At 38.5% G+C, this 19,321-nt stretch overlaps 1 protein-coding gene across 7 annotated transcripts in view; it reads left to right on the top strand.

The window, feature by feature from the left end:
* The first annotated feature begins 723 nt into the window (after positions 1–723).
* PCDH9 (protocadherin 9) overlaps positions 724–19,321 on the top strand; it is a 1,086,222-nt gene continuing 1,067,624 nt past the window's right edge. For 6 of the 7 annotated variants that reach the window (XM_056807925.1, XM_056807923.1, XM_056807924.1 and 3 more), the window contains exons 1-2: positions 726–1,354; positions 2,578–5,748. In XM_056807925.1, the coding sequence (XP_056663903.1) occupies positions 2,713–5,748 (3,036 nt within the window). In that variant the 5' untranslated portion in view covers positions 726–1,354; positions 2,578–2,712. Of the gene's footprint in view, positions 1,355–2,577; positions 5,749–19,321 lie in introns of all 7 variants that reach the window. The other variant, XM_056807922.1, reaches the window with a different exon arrangement.

The raw sequence follows: 19,321 nt of genomic DNA, 5'->3' as shown, positions 1-19,321 counted from the left end.
GGGGTGACCTGGAACGCTTGCCTCTCCATTTAACACAAAAGAGTGCAAAATGGGCGCAGGCAGACGTGCCGCCCCTTGCTCTAATCCTTTCCAAGAGGATGCTCCCCGTAGCCCGACAAGCTGAGGCGGGGGACTGGAGGTTCCTCCAGAAAACGTCCCTGAGTCGGAGTAGCGCAGCGCCCGACTCCCTGCGCTCCTCTCACTCTCAGCATCATCCGTAGATGCTGCTGCTGCCGCTGTTGCTGCCACTACCGCCGCCGCTGTTGCCTCCACTGCCGCCGCCGTCGCCGCCACCAGACACAGCCTGCAGTCCTCTCAACCTTCCCAGCCTACAGGCCATTAGCCATTCTGCACACCACGGACTCAGCATCCCACCCCTCCACTCTTCCCCACCCTCACTTAAGACTTCGCTGACCTAAGTCCCAGCCTGCTAGGCTAGGGCAAAAGCTTTCGACTTGCTACTCAAATCTGCGGAGCATGCCCAGTGCTTTCCCCTAGAAACCTTGATTGTCGCCCCCGCCCCCCAATCTCCAGTGCGTATGTTCCATCTTTCCGGGTTTTAGCAGCAGCCAATGGAGGGGAATTTGGGAGGGGGGAGGCAAAGAGACAAGTCAGAGTCCTTATTCATAGGCCCCCTCCCTCTCTGCCAGGCTGCGGCCGCCCGCACTGCAAGGCACAGGCCAATCAGGTGAAAAAGAGGTGGGGCCTCGCGTTGCTCACACCCTCCCTCTGGGCTTATTGAGAGTTATATCAAGAAATTCAGTTCAGAGAGAGAGAGAGACAGAGAGAGAGAGAGAGAGAGAGAGAGGAAGACAGAGACAGAGAGAGACTAAGAGGAGGCAAAGAGAAGGAAAGAGAGAGAAAAGACAAGAAGAGAGGTAAAGCCTTAACATCCTTCTAGTACAAAAACCTTTAATGCTATCGGATTTTCCTTTTGGGCAACTGCCATCCTAGAGAGGAAAGAGAGAATCACCATCGTTCCAACTCTGACGTTTGCAACTAGAAGTTACAGACTTAAGCCAGTGTTAATACACGGATGGTAATGGTATGCAGTCCACAGTGGAAAATATCCCTGAGCTGAAGAAGTGCAACTGGATGTTGTGTGTGTGTTCAATACAAGGAGCTCCTATATCCTGTGGGTAACAGAGGCAAAATGTGGAGAGAATGACTGACGACAAATCTGTGAATTTGTTCTCCGGAGTTGCTAATTTGCCAGCCCGAAGCAACACATTTCTCAAGAAGGAAGCGTTTTGCTGCTTGTGAATTCTCCCCAAACTGGTGCTACCAGATGCATTGTGTTGGAACAAATCATTGCAAACTGCAGCATATCGGGGAAGGTGGAAAGAGAACTAACGTAAGTATAAAGTTTCGAATGCACGATTTTAAATTTTGCTTCTAAATGTGTCTGTATCTATGTCCTTAGTGTAGAACTGTAATGTTTGTGATTCTGGGGATGGTTGGGGGAGAGCTCACCTACTCGGCTTTATCTGCATCCGTACCTGCATCACTCTGCTGGAACTAATCACGGGCATCGGCTACCGTGTAGCTTAATGCAGATAAGATTAGTGCTTAGGAACTGACCAGTTCCCACTGAAGTGTGTAGCTGCTGGGAGGTTTGCACCCATTTAATTTACAGTTAGGCGAGCCTCTAAGCGAAAGGCTTTTTACCTGCATTATTAGTCTGCGGTATTTATGTGTGACAGCTGTTAGTAACATCCGAGGAGAGACGAGCGGTAAGAAACTACAGCTTTTCTTTTTCTTGTTCCTTTTTTTTTTGGTAATGATCATTAGAAGGATTTTGCGCCTTTTCCTGGCTATAATATCTGAGATTAACTTGAATTTGTATTCATCCCCTCCCCCTCCGGAAGCATTTCTCTAGATTATTGCATTTTTAAGTAAAAGTTTTAATATGTTTATTTAAAATGATGGGAAGTATTGAACGTCTGGAAACAAGACAGATAGCTCCTTAGAAGAAACTGGAAGTCCTGTTATCCTTTTAGGCAGGACTGTGAAGTAGCCAGTGACTACTGCTCTGGCTGCCGCTGCAGCATGTCCGGATGCTTGTTTCCCAGTAAGATAGCAATAGAAGGTATATGAAGGACTGGGGTTGGGGAAAATAGGCGGAGGGGGGGGGGGGATACTCGTTTTAGAAGAGATGACTCAGTGTGCATAGAAGAGAATCTATTGCATGTGACATCTGACAGTGCAATTAGACAGCACCGGGGATAAGTACTTAAGGTTTTCACTTGTACCTAAAAAACTGGGGAGGCGTTAAGAAAGGGGGAGGGGAAGGAGAAGGGATGCTCAGTTATGAATTGCACAGTGTGCTAGGGAAGGATGAGGGTAGTACATGTAGAAATTGTAGCTAACCTCCATTCAGAAGTAGCTAATTTCATTTTCTCTTTGCAAACGCAACAAGCAGGGATATTTGTGCTTTCTTCCATAGAGTTAACTTGCAAACAGTGGCAGGGAAGAAATGGTCTATTTTCAGCTGAGCAATGAAAAATGTGTTATGATATCTTGTGATGTGTTTTTATTTACTGAAAAATAATATTGTCTCTATGATTATGTTGACAGTTGCTGTTTCCAAATAAGAAATGAGATGTAATGCATCCTACAGTCAATACACACCTTCTTTTGCAAATTGTGCACCATTCCTCAGTGGAAACCTCTAAATCCTAAAATCCAGGAAAAGAAAATAAAGACATTATCATGGACCTGAGGGATTTTTACCTGTTGGCCGCTCTGATTGCCTGTTTAAGACTGGATTCTGCTATAGCTCAAGAACTTATTTACACTATAAGAGAGGAGCTGCCTGAAAATGTACCCATAGGAAACATACCAAAGGACCTGAACATTTCTCACATTAATGCTGCCACAGGGACCAGTGCCAGCCTCGTTTACAGACTGGTTTCTAAAGCTGGGGATGCCCCTTTGGTCAAAGTGTCCAGCAGCACTGGGGAAATCTTCACCACCTCTAATAGAATAGACAGAGAAAAACTCTGTGCTGGAGCCTCATATGCTGAAGAGAATGAGTGTTTCTTTGAACTCGAAGTGGTGATTCTCCCCAATGATTTCTTTAGACTGATCAAAATAAAAATAATTGTAAAGGATACCAATGACAATGCCCCGATGTTCCCATCTCCTGTCATCAATATCTCCATCCCAGAAAACACTTTGATCAACAGCCGATTTCCAATCCCATCAGCCACAGATCCTGACACAGGTGCCAATGGTGTGCAGCACTATGAATTGTTAAATGGGCAAAGTGTATTTGGGTTGGACATCGTGGAAACACCTGAGGGGGAAAAGTGGCCCCAATTGATTGTCCAGCAGAACTTGGATAGAGAGCAGAAAGATACCTATGTGATGAAAATCAAAGTGGAAGATGGAGGCACCCCACAGAAATCCAGCACAGCCATACTGCAAGTCACAGTAAGTGATGTTAATGACAACAGGCCAGTGTTCAAAGAGGGTCAGGTGGAAGTTCATATTCCAGAAAATGCCCCTGTAGGGACTTCTGTCATTCAGCTTCATGCCACTGATGCAGATATAGGAAGCAATGCAGAAATCCGATATATTTTTGGTGCCCAAGTTGCCCCTGCAACCAAAAGACTCTTTGCTTTAAATAATACCACAGGGCTGATTACAGTTCAGAGGTCCTTAGACAGAGAGGAGACTGCCATTCACAAAGTGACAGTGCTGGCTAGTGATGGCAGCTCCACTCCTGCCCGGGCTACAGTTACTATTAATGTCACTGATGTAAATGATAACCCTCCTAACATAGACCTCAGGTACATTATAAGCCCCATCAATGGCACGGTGTACTTATCTGAGAAAGATCCTGTCAATACAAAGATTGCCCTAATTACAGTTTCAGATAAGGACACTGACGTGAATGGCAAAGTGATCTGTTTCATTGAAAGAGAGGTCCCCTTCCACTTAAAGGCAGTTTACGACAACCAGTATTTGTTAGAGACCTCTTCCTTGTTGGACTATGAGGGCACCAAAGAATTCAGCTTTAAAATCGTTGCCTCTGATTCTGGGAAGCCCAGTTTGAACCAGACTGCCCTGGTAAGAGTTAAACTGGAGGATGAAAATGACAACCCTCCAATTTTCAGCCAGCCTGTAATTGAGCTGTCAGTTTCTGAAAACAACCGTCGGGGGCTATACTTAACAACTATTAGTGCCACAGACGAAGACAGTGGGAAAAATGCAGACATTGTTTATCAGCTCGGACCCAATGCCTCCTTCTTTGATCTGGACAGAAAGACAGGGGTCTTGACGGCCTCCCGAGTTTTTGACCGGGAAGAGCAGGAAAGGTTCATTTTTACTGTAACTGCTAGGGACAATGGCACCCCTCCCCTGCAGAGTCAAGCTGCTGTGATAGTGACTGTGCTGGATGAGAATGATAATAGTCCTAAGTTTACTCATAATCACTTTCAGTTCTTTGTATCTGAGAACTTACCAAAGTATAGTACGGTGGGGGTGATCACCGTGACAGATGCAGATGCTGGGGAGAATAAAGCGGTGACCCTTTCTATCCTGAACGACAATGAGAATTTTGTGTTGGATCCTTACTCCGGAGTCATAAAGTCAAACGTTTCCTTTGACCGGGAACAACAGAGCTCCTATACCTTTGATGTCAAGGCCATCGATGGAGGGCAGCCACCCCGGTCTTCCACTGCCAAGGTTACCATCAATGTTATGGATGTCAATGACAATAGCCCTGTGGTCATCTACCCACCTTCGAACACTTCTTTCAAGTTGGTGCCACTTTCGGCCATCCCTGGCTCCGTGGTAGCAGAAGTATTTGCTGTGGATATTGACACTGGAATGAATGCTGAACTTAAATATACAATAGTCAGTGGGAACAACAAAGGCTTATTCCGTATTGATCCAGTGACAGGCAACATTACTTTGGAAGAAAAGCCGGCTCCGACTGATGTGGGGCTGCACCGTTTAGTGGTCAACATCAGTGATCTGGGCTATCCCAAGTCTTTGCATACCCTCGTGCTAGTGTTTTTGTATGTCAACGACACTGCCGGAAATGCATCTTATATCTATGACTTGATTCGGAGGACTATGGAGACCCCCTTGGACAGGAACATAGGGGATAGTAGTCAACCCTATCAAAATGAAGACTATCTCACAATCATGATTGCCATTGTGGCGGGGGCCATGGTGGTCATCGTGGTGATCTTTGTCACGGTCTTGGTGCGCTGTCGCCATGCCTCGAGGTTCAAAGCGGCTCAGAGGAGCAAGCAAGGTGCTGAGTGGATGTCTCCTAACCAGGAGAATAAGCAGAACAAGAAAAAGAAAAGGAAGAAAAGGAAGTCCCCCAAGAGTTCCCTTTTGAACTTTGTTACCATTGAGGAGTCCAAACCTGATGATGCGGTCCACGAACCTATCAACGGGACCATTAGCCTGCCAGCAGAGCTGGAGGAGCAAAGTATAGGAAGATTTGACTGGGGCCCAGCACCACCAACAACCTTCAAGCCCAACAGCCCTGACCTAGCTAAGCATTACAAATCTGCCTCTCCACAGTCTGCTTTTCATCTCAAACCAGACACTCCAATATCAGTGAAAAAGCACCACGTGATTCAGGAACTTCCCCTGGACAACACCTTTGTCGGGGGTTGTGACACCCTTTCGAAACGATCTTCCACTAGTTCAGACCACTTCAGTGCCTCAGAGTGCAGTTCCCAAGGAGGCTTCAAGACAAAGGGCCCCTTACACACCAGACAGGTAAACGAGCACTTTTACTGGTCTATAAGTACTGCATACAAGTGCCCAGTCAACCAGTATTAAAGTGCTAATGTGTCTTTTGTTTCAGTCTAATTTTAGCTTAGTTATATTAAAAAGAGAAAAAAAACTTGACCCCTTTTTTTCCCTTTAAGCCAATTCCTCTGGGGGCTCAGTCAAACATTTGTAGAAAGGCTTTGAAATTTCTGAGGCCTGAGAATTCTTATTTTTAACTTCCCTGTTTCCCTCAAATGTTGAAAGATGAAAGGAGGAAATTGTTCAAAATTGTCCCAAGATAAGTGTTTGCGAAGAAGAAAGACTGTCCTGAAATGCCAAATTCTACTTGCAGAGTTCCCAATTTGACTGCTTCAAGATTTTTTTTTCATGTTACTTTTTCAGATCTAAAAAGTCACCTTCAGATTTCAAGTTGTGAGTCATGTTTGAAGGTCTGGCTAGTTTGCAATGTGCTGAAACTACAGTTGCGAAAGGGGTTAATTTTTTTTTCCCTCACCAAGATAGCAGAATATTAAATGTACATCAGCTGTCAAGCACATGATTGTTGGTAGGATATAACTAAGCCATATAGGAAGTCTTCCTCTGTTTTCATTGCAAATTATTATTTTCTTGTAATATGGTAAAGTGGGTGTATTCAATAGTTGGATTTTGGAGATTTTCAACAATGGCCAAAGTACACTTAAAAAAAAAAAACTAATACAGTTAATCTATTACAACTGATTTATGCAGGAAAAAACAGCCCATTGTAAATATTTTCTCATCTTAGTAATGCCTAAGTGATCTGTCATAACTCATTTTAAACTGTGAAATGTGCCATATGAAGAGGAATTAAGAGGCTGAGAAACTCATATTTCAACCAAATCCAGCATTAGATTTTCTTAGGTCTAATAATTCCTTGTTAATAAAGATTTAAATGCAGCGCTGTCTAATTTATTTCACTGGTGCTTGTCTGTTGCCACTAAATTAGAATGTCAATAAGAGCCTGTAGATGGCACTAGGGTACCGTGTCCTGGGTGCTGGCCAGGTGCCAATCCTGCAGTAGCTAGAAGTTGGGGGAGGGAAGGATCAAGCTGGTACTATAGCCAAAGAAACCTTTTATTTAATGATAGCTGCACTGGAGCGACCAGTATTTAAGTTCTTCTGCTTGCTCCTCCATGCTTAGCAGTTACTGTACCAACTTTCTAGGTTCTTATAATTAGGTTCATATTACTTTTGGTCTCGTGCCCTTCTTGTGGATGGTGGTCGGCTTTCATTTGTTAGATGTCTCCAAAATGTACAACGCAGAGAATCAGACAGGACACAAGCAAGCTGGAATGTTTGTTAGTACAAAGGGCCTGATAGTCAGCAAATTCAAGTGACCCTTTTACCAAACTTAAGTTAGTCTAATCTAAAGGGAGTGTGACCCTCCAAATTTTTTTTTACTTTGGAAGGACTTAAAAGTGTTACACCAACAATGAGCCCCTTGAGATAAATTAGATAAATGCAAAACATTAAATTTACTGAAGTTTATAGAATATAAAAACCCAGTTTCCCAATATGGTCTGTTTTAAAGGGTGTTTTAGAACCATAAAATTTCAAGAATATAAATCATAGAGGGGCTTAGCTATAAAACTACTAAACAAGTCTGTCTAAACAAAAAAATGCTGATCTAGAACAAACAAAAATCAAACTTCATTGAAGAGAATATAGGAAGCAGTATAGTTGTGGCATCCTCTTCCCATCTTAAACTTATCAGGCCTTTTTGAAAGTGATTAAAGTGATGCTTTCCATGTCTGAATTACTAAAGTTTGGTGAAGCCCAACCCAAAAAAGTTTCCCCCAAATCCCCCATAAGTTATGAGACTAAACATTTCATTAGATAGTGCTTTGTAATGAAATGAAAGAAAATCCTTTTGTTTCATTGCAAATTGTTTATTTCTGTGAGACGATGTGTTGGAAGAATACCTTGGAAATAACCAATGGAACTTTATCACTTTACATGTAAAATAATATGGATTTTGTTTCTTTTTCTCTTGAAAGTTAAAAAAAAATTACATTCAGGAGTATCATAGCAGAAAGATATTCTGCCAAACCATGTACATATATATATATATATATATATATATATATAATTTTTTTGCCAGGTTCCTAAATGGAGCTCTGGTTTTGGAGTTAAATCTTGTCATTCTACTTTTTCCTCCTCCAAGATGGTGTTAGTGCAGTGACTTACAAATCAAATGCATTTCTGAGAAGGGCTGAGAAACTCAGCTTTCCTCTTCAATCTTAGGAATTCCTCTTCCAGTTCAGAGTCGTGAGAATACTGATCCTTGTGATGCAGTCTTTCAAATAGTGTGCCAAGTAATAATCTTAACTGGAACTCGAGTACTTTAAAATATTCTGTGCAGCAATCCTGTCACTGCTCTTCTTTTTTTATCATTTGGCTTTTAAAATGTAGCTTTTCTACATCATATAATTATGATAAAAGCTATTACAATGGATTTGCTTTACACCCTTGCTAGAATTTTTCATATATAGTAGGGAAATTGAGATGTTGGAGAGTTGGGAGTAAAAAGAGAAAAAAATCAAGTCTCAGTAACATTTTTAACAGGATAGCAATCTATATTTACTTAGCAATGGCATTTTATTGTGTGGTAAATGAGGAATAAATGATATTGTAGCTATGTGCACTTACTGAGCTCATTTGATGGTTTATATTCATTCTTTACAAAAGGTGAGACTACACTGATTTTTGGATTTGTGTGTGTGTGTGTGTGTGTGTGTGTGTGTGTGTGTGTGTGTGTGTTTTAGCTGCTTAGTTTCTAAGTTAGTTCCCTAACTTTCCTGCAAAGTATGGAATCTGAATGATAAGGGTTAGTTATTTAGAAGTTTAGTCAAGATCAGATTTTTAAAAACTTTCTCAGATACCTGTGATGACCAGTGTATAACCTGTAGAATGCTGCCTTTGAAAAACCTCAAGTAGCTATATATAATGATATCCTTTTGGGACTAAGATGTTAAATGATTAAGCAACAGAAATGAAAGATTCTTGGGCAAAAGAAGTAAAATGTTATCCATCTTGATTGCATAAGTAACAAGACCTCAACCCTAAGTTTTACTACCATGGGCAAATTTGTATTTATCCAGAGACATTTCCCAGCTGTTCCCCATTCCCCACCATTTTAGTAGAGGCTACAGAGTATATAGTTGACTGTGTGAATCTATTTTACCCATACCTAGAATTTCACTAGGTGCCTGCATTTGTTTGGGCTTCTATATTTTCATAGCCTTTAGTAATAATTTGGAAATTCTTCATTCCCATTACCCAAATTGAATTAAATCTTTATCACATCTTAGGTCATTGGTTGATGTTTTTCATTAAAAAAAGAAAGATTGTTGCTGTGTTATTAGTGGGAACACAAAATCATCAGGGAGTCATTCTATTAAGATTAATATTTAGAGTGGAAATAAGAAACCATATATGTATTTAACTTCTCTTGGGAGTGAAAGGAAATGTGTTTACATATATTTATATACACATATTTCATTTCACTTATGCATATATATGTATATAATGTAATAATTATCTGTGAGTACATAGGTATGCAATAATTGAAAGACTATTGATATCATTCCTTAGTATATATTGACTTAAGCAAATATCAGCCAATCCCATTTCAAATATTCATTTCCAAAGAACCCATTCTTCTTGCACAGCAAAACTCTACAAGCAAGGCTTTATTGACAGCAGTTTTATTGTAGCTAGAGGCTTTACAGTAAGCTGTTTATTGCTGTTCCCTAACTCAGTTGACAGCAATTGGGGAATTAATTTTCTTGGCCCTAGTGTGCTTTCTTAGGTATAAACAACAGCTGTTAAAGATAGGAAAACAGTGACCTATTTACATTTGACAACAGGTAAAACGTGTGGACGACCTATGTGTATTCCATTGGAGTTTAGTTCTATGTAGACAAACAATCAGGTTAAATTTTTCATGGAAGAGAATACTGAGCAAAAGTCTGAAAAACCATGACTTTTTGCTCATTTTGCCACAATCCAGTATAGTGTTTGTTAAGGTATAAAGTGTTCTGATGATTGTAAATCCAGTAGACTTCAGAAGTGTGTGTGTGTGTGTGTGTGTGTGTGTGTGTGTGTGGCATACCCAAGTGAATAAGGAGTGGAAATGGTGAGAGCATCTAAGTTTGCAGTCTCAAAGAGGTAAACTGGGAGTCCACAGAGAGAATCACATATAGTATCTAACATTTTTGTAGTGTTGGTTTTTTAGTAATCATCCCAAATCGCATCAAGATATCCACTGCTGCAGTAAAATGATGTATGGGGTGAAATGAATGAGTTGTTTTGTGAAAGTGATGTTTGGGATAGCAACCAAAACATGTCACTACCAACACTTAAAAATGCAAAGGAAATTAATGTCACAGGAACAGTAGCAAAATTAGAATTCTATCTCCAATCTAGTCTTAGGAAGGGCGAGACAGTGGAAAGGAGTTTGATAAAAGAGAGTATTTTGAAAGCCCTTCAGTGATAATCTGGATGCATTTGATTTCAAATGATATCATTAGGTTTCTTAAATAATTTTTTTCCCATTGTCAGTACTACCCTTTGGTTAAGGGCCAAATAGTTACCTATGGTCATCATATCAATCTGGAAACCAATTTGGAAAACAACAATAACAACAACAACAAAAGACACCCTGGTAGTTAAGACACTGCTTTAGGATCACTCAGTGAGGTATAACCACGCATTCTACCTTCCTGTCACTTTCTATTGAGCTAACGGATATGAAATTTTCTTAATAGTCTGTTAGGCAGTAACTCCCAATTACTTTTAGCATGATTTTTTAATGTAATTCAGACATACTCTCTTAGTGATAATTTTGACATTCATTACAAATAATGTTTAGATTGGACAAGAGTTGAAAAAAGACTTTTCTTTAACAGTAGATTGTCTCATTTGCTTACCAATTCAGGAGCTTTTAAGAGTAGTGAGAAAGTATTTTTCATGGCTAAAATATTCCATGCCCTCAGTTTTATATTTTGGTTGCCATGAATTCTGCAGAGAAATACTGTAAATTGTTCTTCCCCTAATCAGTAAATATTGTACATATGTTTCGTCACCCTTGCTATTATCATACTTGTAGATATTACTTTGTAGTAGACGGTATTATTAAAATTTGCCTGTCAGTGTTATATATGCATGATTTTTTTTCTTAAAAGAGTAACTAAAGTTAACCCATAACAGTATAAACAATAGTATGATTTCAGTTGAAATTTTATTTTGGGGGGGCCCTCAAATTCAAATATATCAAGGTTGGTTAATGAGTTAGAACATCCCAGATATAAAACTAAAATTCTTTAATAAACTGGTTACATGATTAGGTTCAAAATTATTCTTTTTTTCACAATATGATGATGGTCAAGTCTGAAAAAGTATTTTACTTATTAGGCATTAAACCAAAATCACTTGATTTTTTAAAACTTTGCCTTTTTCTCAAATCCAGTTGTACTCTGTGACATAAATATTTAGTTTGTTTCTGGTACATTTCAATGTCCTGATCACTCAAATATAATTCAAGTTTTAAAGGAATTTTTATCCAGTAATGAGATTTGAAGGAGCATAATTAGGTATGTGCCTGCACTATCCTGTAAGTAGCCCAGACCTACACCTAAAACTGCATAAATGCAACTATGTACAAGTAATAAAGTTATAGATGTACATTTTTCTACAGCCCCCTTAAAATATCTGCATCTGTCTAAGGGAGTAAACCTTAAACACTGAAATGTAATCTCTCATGTATCCAGGAGATACACTTTTCTATTTGAGATTTCATCAGTTTTTATTTCTGAAAGCTGTTAAATCTGTCAAACATTTCATTTGATGAAGAATGCTTGCTTTTTTGCCTTTGTTTGCCACAAAACCACTGGGCTGTCAGTCATCAGAAACACAGAATAAGAAAGATACATTTCTGTGATTGACGTTTTGTTTTTGTTTTATATTCATTCACCTATACCAAGGTTCATTAAAAATTGAAATTCCTAATTAAAATATGGCCCCGATTAAGAGGTAGCTACATGACAAGAGTAAAAATGGGAAAGAAAAGCTACATCTAACTTGTCCCAGTATACTAATAGCAAAGCATTTATATAGCATTATAATGCTTATAAAGCATTTAACATGTTAACTTAATTGATGCTTACAACAGAGATAGGTACCATTGTTATCCCCATTTTACAGATAAGGAACTAACGTTGTTACCTAGATAATAAGTTTCTGAAGTAGGACTTGAATTCAGCTTTTTCATAGTCCAAGCTCCACACTCTTGTTCCCTAAGTCCCTTTGATGCCTTTTTACTTTGCGCTCTGATAGTCTTTTGCAAGGGCAGGGAAATAATTAGTAGAATTATTGTAACTCTGGGATAGGCTGACCATTTAAAGTTCATAGGATCTAAAATTTAGAACTGGAAGGGCACGAGGGTTCTTGAATGTGATAGTCTGATTTTATAAACAATTTCACATCCTTGGCTTCACAAATGTGAAAACTCAGAAAAATCTTCAGAAAATTCCTCAAGTTTATAAAGGAAATATCAGAATCCAAATTCAAATCTGCATCCTCCAACTTCAGTTTCCGCATAGTACAGCACCCCTAAAATATGTTCCTTAATCTCGGATTTGGCATTATTTTCTTAGCCACTGTATGGATGAGAACTATGGGGAAAAAACAAGCTCTCTTACTCTTTTAAAAGTTATATAATAGTGAGGCACTGATAACACTGGCATCACATTATGACAGAATGATACCCGGCAAAAAAAAAAAAAAAAGTTGTGGATGATTTCCAGTCCTGTTGTTCTAATCATTTTAGAGTACCTTGAGCAAAGTCATCAAGCTAATATGACTCTCCAGGTAGGAGTTCTGTATTTGTCTTTCAGTCGTGTCAGACTTTTTGTGACCCTGTGGACCCATAGCCTTCCAGTACTGTCCATGGAGTTTTTCTGGCAAAGATATTGTAGTGGTTAGACCTTTCCTTCTCCACTATAGTAAGGCCAAATAGAGATTAAGTGACTTGCCCAGGGTGGCAGAGGTAGTGTCTGAAGTCAAATCTGAACTCGGGCCTTCCTGACTCCAGGCTCTTGTGCTCGCTCCACTTTATAAACACTACAAAGCTATATAAATGTTCCATGCCACCTAGCTGCCTCTGAGTTTTGTGCAGACCCTTGAAAGTTTACTTAAAATTGTTTTTCCAACACATAAGGGGAAGAGGATAAAGTTTAGAGTCCCATGGCAATTGAATCAATAATATTTTGACTTTTTCTCTAACTGTATTTATGCTTATCTGGTCATCTCAACATTTTAGTAATACCCAGCTTGGCTAAAATCCTTTCTCTGGCCTTTTTTAATGCTTTAGCAGTTGATTAAGAAATGCTTTAATCCCTCACAGGGTCCTGAGAAACTAATGGGTTGTAGAGTATTTCAATCTTTAAGCTTCCATTGTAAATGGTAGGAAGAATTGTCATTCAGCTGATATTTGCATATATCTCTCCTTCTGCTAGTTACTTTGCCTTCTTTCTTGTTCTCCTAATCTCCAGCCCTTATTCTTGGAGAATATTTATTTTAGTCGGAAATAGGCATGCCAGTGATAGAAATTTGGGATTCACCTCCAAATGAATGCCATCACAGACAGGAAAGATCTGGCACATTCTGTATGGATCTGTATGAACACAGTGAAGCCTTCATAAGCTCTTAGATTTCAGGAAATCAGTCCTGAAAATTAAGTGCTTTCTTAAAGATTTGAAAAGTAGAGTGCTTTGTATAAAGCTGGTATTGCAGGTGCTGTTTAAATGTGAACCAAAGGCTTTGTAAGAGTGCTTAGCTGCTCCCTCTCCCCAAGGCAGTGTCATTTAGAGCTTGGGAAATAATTTTGTCCATAATTTGAAAAGAAGAAAGGAAACATTTGGATACAACTGAAGGAGTGTGTGAGAATGGATCAGTTTGTTGTCCTGTGATTGCATTTAGTCAATCTAGGTTACACATGCTTGGCAGGGCTGACCTGTTTCACCTCTGTGGTGCTCAAGTTCTGGTCTTTGTGTCTCCTGAGCAAAATCTGCCAGTTGTTTGTACTTTTGTGATAAGGATTAAACCAGACTCTTCTCTAACCTAAATCAGATAGGAACCTCAGGTGTCCAAAAGGCTACAGTATTAACATAAAAGGCTGCATATTGCTTTGATCTGCAGAGGAATTACTATTGAGGCATTTTCCAAATTGTGTTTTTAAAAATTCATCTTCGTTCAATTTGCAAATAGTATGTATTAGTATCGCAGCTTTTCATTCCAGAAACATGTGGATTTCAGTACATTTCTCCCCCACCCCCATGCCTGTGTTAGCTAAAAATGTTTCTGTCCCTGATACTGAAATTCATTGATTGGCTCAGTTAGACATGAATTATTGCAACTAACCAGATATATTTTTTAATGAGCTTTACAAATACTATCCTCATACTTCTGAGGAAATGTGTATAATTCGTGTATAGGGCACAGTAGGTAAAAAGCCTTGCTGAGAATTATGATAGATGATTGATTTAGAAAACAAACATTTTGAGAGCAGGAGAGCAGCAACCACCATTCAGTAAATGAGCTGTGTTCAAACTGAGAAAACTTCTGTTAGATCTGGATGGAAATGTGAAGGATGTAGAGAAGGAATGAATCCTTCTCCCTTACAACAACAACAAAAAACTTGTCCATCCCTGTCCCTCCCCAAATTGACAAGCCATGCTATATATTGTACTAGAGCCTTTCTTGAGGAAAAAAAAAGTCTGATGGTGGTTTTCTGACCCAAAGGATGCAACTAATCTCTGGCTCTGTGTGTGAGGAGCCTACATGCTGAGGGCTTTTCAAATATGCAGCTACATGAGATTCTGCAGGAACCTCTTTGTAGAAGGTTTAAGTGACAAATGGAAACAAAGAGGATTTAGTTCTGAGCTGTGATTTAATGTCCTCCTGTGTCATATGTCCATGGCATTGAAACAATTTTCACATTGGAAGCCGTGAATCACAAAAGCTTTCTCTCTGTGTATCCATTCTGAAGGCACTGACCTGTAGGAACAACTTGTCTTTTCCCCTTTTATACATTCCCCTATGTAAAACCTAGGTACTAAGAGAGGCAACCTAGTATAATGGAAATAGGTCTGGCTTAGGAATCAGAAGATATGGGTTCAAATCCACTTCTCTGAATATTATTCTTTGTATGGTCTTGGACAAGTCACTTAGCATCTTGGATTCTCAGTTTCCTCAATTGTAAATAAAAGAGTCTGATTGTACAGCCTCTGACATCCCCTCCAGCTCTTAAGCAAAGGTCCTCTTTTCATTTTTGTATTATTCTACTAGCTGAATTTGTGTTTGAGTCTCTAGCTTGTATTTACATGATTTGATGATTTCAATGTAATTTCCTTCCTCTCCCCCCCAAAAAAGGTATTTTGTTTGTGAAATTCTGGATTATTTTTTAAAATGCCAAATTTATATTTTCCTAACAAACAAAGAAAAAAAAAGGCTCGTGTTGCTCTTACCATGAGTACCTGATAGCAATTTTTTGTCTTTGAAAATCTCCATTCCTTTTGACCTTCCATAGCATTGAAAGGCAACATGATGTAGTAGATAGAGAGCTAACCTTGAAGCCATGAAGATTTGGGGTCAAGTCTTGTTTCCGATACACACTGGTATGTTACTCTGGGCAAGTCAAACCTCTCAATGCTCTAGGCATCTCTCTTAGGACCATGTCTGTATGGGGAGAGGGAGCTCCTTCACTTGAGAGTCCATGTATCATTGAAGTCACAGGTCTAGGCCCTATCTCTTTAGTAGGATAGTAATAAAACAAATTTATTTAGTGCTTTAAGGTTTACAATTAACTTTCCTGATCACAGTCCTGTGAGAAACATTGTATTTATATTACAAAAATTTTTTCAATGAAGTAGATGTACCTGGAGGTTTTGACCATTTCATGAAGTTAGAAAACAAATACATGATCAGTGGATCTTTGCAATTTTCAAATTAATTGTATTCCTACAAAGTTTCTCAATAAATTTCCTTTTTTTAATAAAAGGGATCAATGAACATTTATAAGCTTGAAAAGAAAATTCCTGACAATTGTTAGTTACTAAAAGACAGAAACAAAACCTGATCATTCTCAAAATTACATTAAATACTAGTAAATCCACGTACATTTGAGGAGCTGTAGAAACATATATTGAAGTAAAATAAGTTTTTTTAATTATCTTTGATTCTAATATTACCAAAAAATTCTCCTGCACCTCAGTGAAGTGAAATTATGTTGCACTTAGTTATTACTGTATAAACATGATGCTATTTAGACAAACCCATTCTGGTAGCTTAAGTCTGTGCTTTGTACAATTAAAAAGAGTGCTCCCTCTGGATTATGGGCTCCCAGAGGATGCTGGCAGCAACACACCTATGAACTCCAGCAATTCTTGCAGCATCATGTATTATGATAGTGAATGTTTGTTCTCTCAGTCCTATGCTGTCATCAGCATTGCTTATGGCATTGCCCCTGTGACCTTCCATCCAAGATGGTAGCTCAACTAAGCTAAGCTTGTGGCATTTTGAAATAATACAATTAACATAAGGAAAACTGGTATCATGCTCTTTTTTTTGAAAAAGATTTTGGGAAAAGCTTCAGAAAGACACTTTTCTTCCATTTCTTATTCCATTTAATTCAAACAGTGACCAAAATGAGTAGGGATACCATCTTCCTCATTATGAAAAACAATTCAGTTTCACCACACTTTTGGTATTTCATGATTTTTCAGCAAATATGTATCAAATTTTTGGTGATAGTCAGGAGACCATATTGGCTTCTATATGGAGTAAGGATATGAGACAGGAATCTCTGCTTTTTGCCACCAGTTATCATAATCTGATTACAGGTAGCAAAAGTATAATTTTTGGCATCTGAGTTTAGCTGCTGTTGATATTGCCGTCATATCCATTTCACCTCTGATAAAAGAAAAATCATCTATGTAAAAATTCAGAAATTACAGCAATGATGTCACTCTCATTTTTCTTTGTAGCACATTGGGAACACTGTACAGTTGATTTTTAAATTCTGTTTAAGTCCATTTTAAAGTATTTTTATAAAGAAAGTAGTGTGGATTGGTGAGAAAAGTGTTAAGCCTAGATCAGGAGAACTAGATTCCAGTTGCAATTGTGCCTACTACTCAGTGGTATGATTTTGGACAAGTAATCTAATATCTCTGTGTCTCAGCCATTTACAGGGCTGGATTAGGTGATATCTGGAAGGTCCTTTCGAGTCCTACATCCCATTACCTTAGTGTCTTAATGAGCTCTGGGACTAAGTGAAACAAAGGATTGAACTTCATAAACTCTGTAAGATTCTTTTCAGCTCTAGAAGTATATGACTTGGAGATCAAGTTTGATTATTAAAATGATCATGCAGTTTCTTAGTTGCTACATGTTTGCTTTTATAACATCGATTATGGGAAAAATATTATTGGTTTCTTTTATATACTGTTCTCATATTGTTGCCTGTAATTTCACTGAATAATTATACAGTGTAAGTCTTCTTAACCAGTTCCATTTTGTGATCTTATAACTTGTCTTTTGCCTGTAGGGTTAGGGGTGAGGGTAACAGTTGACTAAATTATCATTCTCATAACTTTGATGATTTTTACATCTGTTATTATTGTAGTAGTGACTCCTGAAGCCAAAATTATTAGGGGGAGATATTTTGAAAGCCACAGATAACTCCTAACTCTTTATAGTATATAGTCATCTATAGTTTTGGCTTGTTTTCTGAAATCCAGACTCATACTCAACTGCCTAAAGGCAAAGCATGTGGTGGAAAGAGTATTGGATGTGGAATCAAAAGATCTTGGTTCAAATTTTGTCAATGACCTTACTTATATGTAATTTGGAACATATTACAATCTCTCTAGACCTAAGTTTCTTTATATATAAAATTAGAGGGCAGAACAGGACTAGTGACTCCCAAGGTCCTTTATTTATGTCTATGTGATTCTTTTCATCTGAACGTTCTACTAATTTCTCAAATTCAACTAGTTCAAAACCTGTTATTGTCTTTTCCCTAAAATAATTCTCTCTGAACCTCATATTTTTGTCTAAGATTCCAGTATTTACTTAGTGTTCCATGTTTAAAACTTTGGTGTTATCCTTAATCATTTCCCTTTTTTAAAACTTTCAACCAATGTTACCTTGTTTGTGAATTTTATCCCAGAAAGTGCTACAGTATCTCATCTTGCTATTCTATTCCCATTGCAATTATATCGATGTGGACCTTTCTTACTACCTGCCTAGAGTGTTGTAATTACTTCCTTACTGGTATTCCTTTTTCCTCTAATTCATTTGTTAGATTAGGCTTCCTTTTGTATCTATCTGGCTATTGATTAACCAACCTCTATTTATTAAGCATTTTGTGCCAGACATTACTAGGTACTGGGGATACAAATACAGGCTATGGAATAATCCGCTACTTCTCTACTTGAAAATCTTCATTGATTCTCTTCTGCATAATAGATAATACCTTATTTGGCATTTAATCCCCTTCCTTTACTTTTCCAGAAATAGCTCATACTATATATCCTTCCTACCATATAAATGATGGCATAGCCAAAGTGGTCCACTTTATATCTCTATTAAAAAACAGGTAGTTCACTCTTCCACTTTCATGCCTTTGCAAGAGTTTTAACTAGGACAGAGCAGCTGGGATTCTGTCCTAGGATGATTAAATTTAGCAGTCACCCATAGCATATGTACTTCTTTAGTAGACAGGAACTAACTCTACACTTGGCAATAGTCATTAGAAAGGAAGGTATGAGCCAGTGTATTTCTGTCTCTGAGGGTCTTCCTCCCAAGTGAAGCCTCTTGGGAGTCTGACAAAGTTCCACTTTCTTTTCTTATAACAGTCTCCCAGGAAATAAGACTGTCCTCTGATGTTTTCACTACAGAGTACTGGCCTTAGCCCATATCCTTACCTTAGTCCTTAGTCCTTAGTCCTTAGTCCAAGCCTCCCTCTCATACCTTCCCCCTAGCTACCTCTTGCTTGAGTGTCTACAGTTGTGTTTTCCCAGATGCTAAAACTTCTCCTTATGACTTTATATTCTCACTTACACTATTCCTTTTGCTTATAATATGAATCTTTTGCTCTTCACTTTTTAAGTTCCAATCCATTCTTCCTAGCCAAAGTTAGATGCCACCTCCTCCATGAGATCTTCTCTAAATAACTGTACTTCCCCCCTGGATAATGTTGCTATTTTCAGAGACTCTCAGTCCATTTGTGTGGGTCATACTTGTAATATAGCATTTTGTTCTGTACCTTCTTAAATGTATTTCATATTGTGGCCTTTAACTATAGATTCATATTTTTTAATCACCCTGCTAATAAAACTCTAATTCCATATAGGTAGTAACTATATCTTGTGTAAGTTCTTTTTCTCTTAAGACTTTACACAGTGTTCTGCATCCAGTGGGCATGAAATGAATAAGTAAAAACCTAAAACTGATTGTTATAGAATTGTGGTTTAAAGTA

Source organism: Monodelphis domestica, chromosome 8 (genome assembly GCF_027887165.1).
Source record: "Monodelphis domestica isolate mMonDom1 chromosome 8, mMonDom1.pri, whole genome shotgun sequence".
NCBI classification, from domain to species: domain Eukaryota; kingdom Metazoa; phylum Chordata; class Mammalia; order Didelphimorphia; family Didelphidae; genus Monodelphis; species Monodelphis domestica.
The sequence above is the reverse complement of the archived record's forward strand: the minus strand, read 5'-3'. Positions and strand labels throughout refer to the sequence as shown.